General features: G+C 52.0%; 1 protein-coding gene across 4 annotated transcripts in view; it reads left to right on the top strand.

Annotated features, from left to right (window-relative positions):
* LOC133341289 (uncharacterized) overlaps positions 1-6306 on the top strand; it is an 81031-nt gene extending 74725 nt beyond the window's left edge. For all 4 annotated transcript variants that reach the window (XM_061549805.1, XM_061549803.1, XM_061549802.1 and 1 more), the window contains exons 6-7: positions 680-774; positions 5471-6306. In XM_061549805.1, the coding sequence (XP_061405789.1) occupies positions 680-774; positions 5471-5738 (363 nt within the window). In that variant the 3' untranslated portion in view covers positions 5739-6306. The remainder of the gene's footprint in view (positions 1-679; positions 775-5470) is intronic.
* Positions 6307-8976: the final 2670 nt, after the last annotated feature.

Consider the following 8976-nt stretch of genomic DNA (forward strand, 5'->3'; position numbering starts at 1 on the left):
GAATTTGTTATTTTTGTAATTTGACCCAGTGTTTTATAAATTGTTATACATTGTTTAAAGAGACGAAAAAACACCACCATCAACATCATCATCCTTGTCCTCAGCCCTTCCTGGTAGCACTCTTATTATGCTAACATTTCAGGTCGGACTTCGCATGACTCAGTCTGGTCTGCCTAGAACTGGTCATGGAAACGATGCATTATTTATTTCCGACAGTTACTCTCTTCCTGTCTCTCCCCCCCACCCTTCCCTACCCTATTGGACTACCCCACCCATGAGCTCCTATGCTTAAACTCACCCTCTCCCCACACATGTCCTTTCTACAAGTCGATACATGTTGTTTTGTCAATGTCATTAATCATATTATCATCATCAGAAAGACTTAAATCTTCATCGGAAACTCATTCTCACGAGTACCATCATCGTCAAGAGCTTCGTCACTGTTTGCCCACTATTCTCATACTCTCTCATCATCATCATTTATTTTGCTTCAGTTACTGCCGTCAGAATCTGTCTTACCATAATAATAATCTCTCTCATCGCCATTTAAGAGCTACATCATGATCATCAGCCTGACCTCCAATCAATCCCGCAATATCCATCGTCGCCGTCGTCGCCACCATCGCCTTGCCCACTGTGCACACTGACTCGCGCGTGCTCCTGTGCGTCTGCGTTTCAGCAAAGCGAGATCTTTGCGTCGAGGCATCAGGACGTGAACAGCGTGGCGTGCATCGAGGAGAAGTGCTACGTCCTAACCTTCGCCGAGTACTGCAGGTACGGAGCGTCTTTCCCGCGTCGTCACCATGAAAGTGTGTGGGCACTTGGCCGTTCGTCACGAGTGCCGGAACCCCAGTTCCGATGAAGAGGCGGACTTTTATTCACGCCCTAACTCTCGTGTCTTATTATTAGTGGGGTGGGTGGGGGATTTTTTTTTTATTTCTTCACCGTCTCGCCCCCGCGGGACTTTTCTCATTCACGACACGAGCAATTGGCAGATGTCACGAGTGACGGAGAGAGGGATTTGAGACGGGCACTCGGGTGCCGCCCCTGCCGCCTCTCTCCCCCGATAGGACCCCAGTGCCCAGGACTCGCTTCTGCACTGGGGCCAGAGCGCGGGGCCATTTCGGCCACCCGAGAAGTGTCTTTTTTTTTATAGATTCTACTGCAGGAATAGTTTAGTTTTTTATCTCTCGTCTCAAAGATCTTGCGTTTCTCTATCACCGTGCTTTCCTCGATTTTAATCGTTGAGAATACATTTGCCTTCGTGAAATTAGTTTTTCTCAATTTAAAGCTTTCGTGACTGCAGGGATTCGTCTTCTTGGTTCTTTCGGTAAAGTCACGTAGAATGGAATGGAAATAATGAAATAATAAAAATCAAACATTAAATAATTCTCACGACGTTTCGGCCACAACGCAAGCAGCCCGTCCTCAGGTGACTATTATTGACTTTACCGAAAGAACCAAGAAGATAGTTTTTCTCAATTTACTTGGCACACTTTTTACCTGCTGACGCGGGCTGGGTCCGAAATGCCTCCTGGAGGAAGTCGCCCCCCCCCACCCCCTGGTTCTTTCACGCCACGAGCGGGGGGGGAGGGGCGTGACTTTGCTGTGGACAGCTTGAAGGGGATATGTGTAACGCGCAAGGTAGGCGGCGGAATTCTCGGAGCCACTTGTGTGAGTGTCAGAGAGGCAGTCGTGGCGATGACGCCGGGGGCGTAGTTTTCAAACGCAAACAGGGAAGCGAGCGAGCGAGTTGGCGAGTGGGTGGGTTGTGACGTGTTTGTGGTGACGCTTTGACACTGCATTGTCCTTGTCGGCACCTAAGCCACAGCCTCTGAGGTCCTGGTTTCAGCTTCTTAGTTTAGCTAGCCCCGTGATTTAAGCTGTATTCTCAAGTGTAACCACGTGATGGGTTTAACCCGGGCAGCAAATGAAACAAGCTTTGGAGATTTTTGTTTATTGTTTGGCTGCTCTACATTTTTTCACGTGATAAGCCACTTGTTTGAGCTACCGTTTGTGGCCAGGTCGTGTCTGAAAAATAAGCTAATAGCTCAGTGGGTTTTTCCTGGTAAAATAAAAAAAATAGTTTACTTTTGTATTTTTTGCGTGATTTTTACTTGCCTTTCCTGTGCTTTGCACTCCTATCGTCTTTCTGCATTGTTAATGTCGCATTCTGACCCGCCCCTCCTGGACATCTGTGTTGAAGCGCTTCAAAGCTCATCAGTTTCCTCCAGTATAAATACAAAGTCTGATGCATTTGAATGACTGCGGCCTGAATTTGATTCCTGGCCACGGCTAACATCAGTGGCAAGTGATATCTGAACTGCACTGACCATACTGGTGAAGTATGGTCAAACAATCCCATTGGGGGGGAGGCTTTCATCCAGCAGTGGATAGAAAATGTTCCATGAAAACTTTTTCAATTAACATGTCAATGACTGCACGGAATAAAATTGTCGTGGTTAGATTCAGTATTTTTGCGTGCATACTGAAGCTCTGAGGATTGAATATTTCCGTGAGAGGCATGTGATCAGTCACCTCTGCAGGGCACGTGCAAGGGTGTTGCCTTGTGGTGTGCAGAGAACAGGATGTCGAAGTGACTCGAGCACTAGTTCTGTGACGTCCTCTTCCAGGAGGCCCCAGTTCTAATGCAGCCCGCTGCCAGAGCTCTCGAAGGACGTGAAGTTCGTGAACGCAATTGGAGTTATATTTAATTAAGGGAGTAATATTTAATGACTTAAATTCGTTTTAATTAAGCGGTGCACCTGCAACAACTTCCTTAATATCCTGCACACCTAGTGCTTCATCCTGTGCTTCATCTCGCATCATCCTCATTGTGAAAATTAAATCAATGGGCTGTTTTGTTGTTGTTGCACAAGCAGGTGTGCCATTTGGTACTTTAATTCATCATTGTTATTTTGCCGATGTATTTAATTTCTCTCCGTGTTAATTAAGCGACACCGTCCTGAATTTTATTTTGGGATGAAAAAAAAGTGTCAAATGAAATTGAACGTTACGCATTGTTGTTGTGGTGCTGGGGTTGAGGGCCATTTTTTTTCGCTATCGGAAGGTCGCGAGTTCAAATCCCGACTGCCCATCATCCTTCCTGGGCAGAGGTCGCAAACGGGTTTTGATTCCTTACCCGTACCCGGCCGCACCAGGGTCGCAAACGGGTACCCGTACCCGTACCCGGCCGGGTATGGGTAGCCGGGTATTGGGTAGGGTACGGGTACCCAGTTGCAACTTCTGTTCCTGGGCGAACAGTACTGACCCCCTCCCCCCCTGGATAGATCAGCCCCTGCCATAGGAATGTGAAACTGCGACTCTTTTTCTCAGGTTCGCCAAGTGACAAGGGGTAGCGCCGCACACTCCTGGTAGCGCGTGAATTGCAACCGCTTTAACTTAAGGCCGTTAAATCAATTCGGAAGCCAAGCAGGTTTTGAGCCTGGATAGCGCTTAGATTGGGTGACTGCCATGCAGTTCCACAGGCACTGTAGGCTGCAGCGGGGGCGAAGTTGTCAGTAGGGGGTAGCGCAGAAAACACCATTGTTGTACATTACTCTCGGCCTTCACAACCCACACTGACCAGCGTGGTGAAGCATGATCAGATAACCCCGCTCCACCACCACCACCCCCCATGATCTGCACACCATGGGGGAGGCAATTATCCATTAGTGGATTGACAAAAGGGCTGTCTCTTCGCTTCGTGATTTTATGACTAATCTAACCGTTTAAGAATTGTGTACCGGTAAAAGTTTTAAATTGAGGGTTTGTGTGTTTTTGGGTGAAAATGTTAAATATATATTTTAAAAAAGTATTTTTATAATTCTAGTCCCATCTAAACATTCCAAATAAAAAGAAACAAATTAAAAGTCCCTCTGCGAGACCGACGGCAGCAGGCACCTGCGCGCGGTGTTTTCATGGATCGTAAAACCGAGGTGGACTTCTCGTGGCACGTGCCGAGCGGGATGTTAAAAAAAAAATCTCGTCATAAATTCATTTGGCAAAAAGCCTTTGTTTTGTAGTCGTACTTCATCAAAAGTGCTTTTCTAAAGCAAGCTCTTGAAACGATTCCCTTTGGCTTCGCCGACCAACGCGTAAACGACGCAGCACATTTTTCTGGGATGTAATCATTTTTTGTTTACGTAACAAAAAGACCGACTGCGCCGAGTCCCGCACACTTTCGGGAGTAAGGGAAAGGGCCCACCACCTCCCCACCACCCCACTACCCCGATTCCTCCTGCCCCGCTCAAACACCGCGTGGGTTTTTTGGCCACTTGTAGCGAATTTATGTTCATCGTTAAAAACTGGAGTACGAGGGGAAACTCATCTGTAACGTCTGAAGAGCAGGCCTCCGGGAGAATGTTCCAACTCGCACGCCGGGCTAAAGGTGCTTCTATTTATTTGATGGGCCGTATGCACGTTCATCTCGTGTCCCGGCAAGATGGCACGGCAACGGGATGCCCGACTTCGCAATCGGAAGTTAGATTCCCGGTCCGTGTCTCCGTGATCGTGGTGGGGTTCTTACAGCTCTGCCATGTGTTTTCCAGGGCGTGTGCCGCTTGTTGTCTGGCGTGTGACGTCCGACATTTCGCTGCACGTGCCAACTTTAGCCAGCTGGGAGCGGAATGTCGGGCATCGCGCCACACGCGGTAGAACGTACAACAACACACGGGAGAGTTGTACAGCTCTCTCTGCTGTGTTGTTGGAAGTCGGCAGTTTTTGCTCCTATCGAGAAACTGTCCCTCGCCATTGGCATGTGGAATTTCCACTGCTGGCTCATGAGTGCCGCGCCACTCTCTCTGATTGGAACATCTGTGGGGAATATGTTTATCTATTGTAGGTTTAAACGTTGGCTCAAGTGAAACCCCATTGGAACGTGCATCTCTGTCACCTTCAAAGCGAAGCTGAGCATGTATTTATTTGTGAAGGTCTTCAGCCTACTGGATATCCCACGAGCATTTCCGACTTTGCTTCTAAATCCAAATAGAATTGTTTTTTCCCCCCTAGGTTTATTTTCTGTATTTTTGCTTGATATCTTATTTTTTTAACTTTTACTATTTTGTGCCTGCTTTTCTCCAGTGATTTCTAGTGGTTTTTAAAGTTTAGCTTTTTATCGTCCTTTACTGAATGAAACAATGTTTTGGAAGTTGCATAATTAGGCCTTTGTTGGGAATTGTGCTTAAGGTCATGCACCGCTCATACACATGCTTAAATTAAAATCATTCAAATATTTCACAACTTTTTAAACCCACCCCACCGGATGGAGGCCCTGTTATGCCGCCGTCAGTCATCGGGGTTGTTTTGACCATACTTCACTACCCCGGTGAGTGCGGGACAGCCAAGCGGGCTGCATGTGTGGTGGTGGAGGGCGTGGGGTGGGTCTCGTTTGGACGGCTCGTTAGCCGCGGGGTCCGGCCCCGGCACAGAACGCCGTTGACGTCCATTCCCTCCCCGTCCGGTTGTCCAGATTCTGGGCGGACATCGAGCGTCGTCGCGAGGGCCTCGCCACCGGCGCTCCGACAACGGAGGCCTCCGGCACCGGTGGTCTCCTCCTGCCGACGCCGCCGCCGACCGTTCCGCCGCACCCGGCGGGCTGCTCGGCGCCCCTCCACCGCCGCGTGCCCCCGGACACCGACCCCGAGCTCGTGTTCCTGAGCCGGGCCGTTTACGACTTCCGCCACCACCGCCTTCTCAAGAACCCCTTCCGCCCGGCGCTCAGCCCCGTGCCGCGCTGACTCGGGCCGCGCCGACGGCTCGTTTCCCCGACCCGGCGTCGTTGTCCGTCGCTGCCGTATGGGACGTTTACCAGTCGATGAGAAATGGGGGCCACGTCGCTTGCACTATTTTTGTTTCGTGTTCTTCGTCGGGTCGATTTATATATATATATTTCCCCCCCACCCCACCCCGAGGCCCACGTGGCGGTCGGCACGCCGTCCGTGCCGCACGGAGTTCGATTCGCTGCCACGGCCAATATCGGTGGTGCGGAGATGCGATCCGAAACCGGCCCCCGAGCTTCGCCTCGTTTGGCCAACTCGCACCGCCCCCACCTACCCCCCCCCCCCCCCCACGTGCAATGCGGCGTGGGGGGGGTAGGTCGAGGCGGGGGGGGGGTCCTTCCTCCAGAAATGGATTGAGAAAGGACCGAACAAATTAAATTAAATGCCGTGTGCGTGCGCGCGCTTGCAGGGTGCGTGGCTCTGATTTTGACGGGGTCCGCGCTGTCCGATTCGTTGACCGTGCTGGCCCAGGGCCCAGGCTGCTGGCATCGCGTTGTGCCACTCGCGCTGCGTGGGGGGCTGTGGGCGGGTGGGGGGGGGGGCTGTGGGCGGGGGGGGGGGGGGCTGTGGGCGGGTGGGGGGGGGGGGGCCTCCCCGGCGGGTTGTGAACACAGCGGTCGGCCGACTTTGGCCGGCGTTCAACGCCAATATTGTGGGCGGCCGAAACAAAAGCGTTCGTGCACACAATAAACACATTACATGTAAACATTCATAAGTGCGTGCATAATTTAAATACACACACACGTGCACATAAACACGTGCGTGTGTGTGTGTACACATCCAAAGACATCACACACACACGCGCACACAAATACATTTGACAAACTGTTGTTCACTTGAAAGTACACACAGATGCGAAGCGCCACACACACACGTACTGGACACATACCGACGCACGTATCCCTCGGTCACCCTTAACGTGAGCGCCGACCACGGAAGCTCACGAGCGGGGGTGGGTGTACCCCCAGTGCCGATGTTAACACACTGCTGCAGGTACTGATCTTTGGCTGAGCTGCCCTACCTTGGGGAGGCCCAGAACATTTTAAAATCTAGAACGCGCGCCATGAACGTTTACAGGTGGTCGGCCGTCTGCGCAGGTTGCCAGGATCGTATTGCAGTGGGCCGACAACGTCGACGCCACTCGTCACACGTGCACACTCGCACCCTCGCACCCAAGGACACGTGACGTCCGTGGACGTATAAACACCAACGTGTGCACAAACGTACAAAAACCCGTACAGATATACTGATGAACGTGCATGCACCACGTAAGACGAGTCCGCGCAGGCTTGCATTAAACGCACGCTTCGAACGCCGACCCAAAACGCGGTAACGTATGCGGTGGATCAAGAAGACGGGCGTACCGACACGCACGCACGCGCAACCGCGTTCATCGCGTCGCTGCTCGACGTCGTGCGTACATGACGGCGCAGTCGGCCACGTACGGTGCGAAAGAAGATCGACGTACGTAGACATACGTACGCCGAACGCGAGGGCAGATGCGCTGTCTCTCAGCAGCAGCAGCAGCAGCAGCAGCCGCGGCCACCACCCCCACCGTGCGCCGAGCGACGACGCGATAGAGGATGAGGAGACATCTGGCCAGATTAAGGACGTTCCATTTAACAAGATGATGAGCGGCGCTCGCCCCTAACGCCGTTTAATCTGAGCGCGGCGGGGATAAGGACACTAAATCCGTGTTTCGGGTTCAAAAAAAAAAAGTAAACCCATCTGTGTAGTGTTGTTGGCCAAGCATAGCAAACAAATGTCTCATCTCCATGTGTTCATTCCTTCTACCCAACCCCGCCCGCTCGAGGCCGAGTGACCGACCCCGATGAGGTGCAGCCCTTCCAGGCAGGAATCTTGGCCGGACTGCCTGTGGAAGGGACCGTGGGAGGGTTCGTTTTCGACTCCTAAACAAAACACGATTTTCATCGTGCATGAGAAGGTTGGGTTTGGTCCAGTTGCATCGCAGCATCGGCGTGATGAGGTGATCGTATCGCCCCACGCAATTAACTGGCGTTATCGGTGCCGTTGAATCGAAATCCACAGAGGCGGCGTGGCCGGCATGATTGTAAACTAAAGCCACCGCAACCTCTGCCCCGAAGCGAGGCATTCGCGATACTGGCTAAAAAGACTGACGAACACAAACATCCATATTTAGTCTGTGGACTGCGAGAGGGGCGGGCGCTGTTTGTTTGCGAGCACCTGTTGAAGTTGGCACTGCACATTTAATGGATAGTGGGACCAGAACCAGGCATTCATTTCAGCTGCGTCTGCCTGTGTCGGCGATGTGGGAAATGGAACCGAATTCCCGGCACACCACATCCACCATGCCTCGCGCTGTGGGCTGCGGTTGCTTTCGTGATGCGTCGCCTTCGCCGGTCTAACGGTGACCTGGACATAAACTATAAAAACTTGTGAGAAATAAATCCCTGGACAGAACCGTGAACCCCAGAACCTAACGCAGCAACACAAGTTTTCTGATGGCTCCGTCGGGGAAAAATTGTCGCACGCGCACACCAGGACCCGGTCAGAGGGTTGGGTCCCCATGATGTTTGTTGTTGTTGTTGGTCTCCCTGGCCTGGGCTGTACCGGCTCTTCTCGCTGTGCCTGTGCCCCCCCCCCCTTTTTTTTTTCTCACCCTTGGGCATTTAGGATATATGGGCACTAACCCACGCTGCGAAGAGAGGGCAACCTCGAGCATCGTCGTTGTCATCCTACTCTTTGCGCAGCGCGCGAGATGCGATTTTAGTGGGGTTGCCACCTTTTGCGGTGCGAAAGCAACAACAAAAAACTAAACAAAAACGGGACGTCGTGGGAAGAATAATAATGTCTCACATTTACGGAAGACGGGGAGCACCTCATCGGTGTGGCATTCGTTAAATGGACGAGGTAGCGGGACTTGCAATGCACAGGAAGGACTTGCACGTTTATCTTAAGCAAACAAACAAAAATTACCATCTTGGGAAAACCAGGAGAGGTGGCAACCCCTCGATGTGTGGTCGTCGCGGGAGGGCTTGGAGGCGTACCAATGTGCCTCCGTCGACGCGTTCTTGGCTCTTGCGGCCCCCCCCCCCCCCCGTTTTCCTCCGCGGCGCCAAATCCGAACCGTACGCGGTCCTTGTCCGTGCCGCTACGTCCCCCACGATTCTAAAAAGTGAACTCGTGGAGCCATTCGTGTAAATGCCTTTCCCAC

The sequence above is a fragment of the Lethenteron reissneri genome, chromosome 11, assembly GCF_015708825.2.
Source record: "Lethenteron reissneri isolate LAM-NWPU_2019-01 chromosome 11, ASM1570882v1, whole genome shotgun sequence".
Taxonomy (NCBI): Eukaryota; Metazoa; Chordata; class Hyperoartia; order Petromyzontiformes; family Petromyzontidae; genus Lethenteron; species Lethenteron reissneri.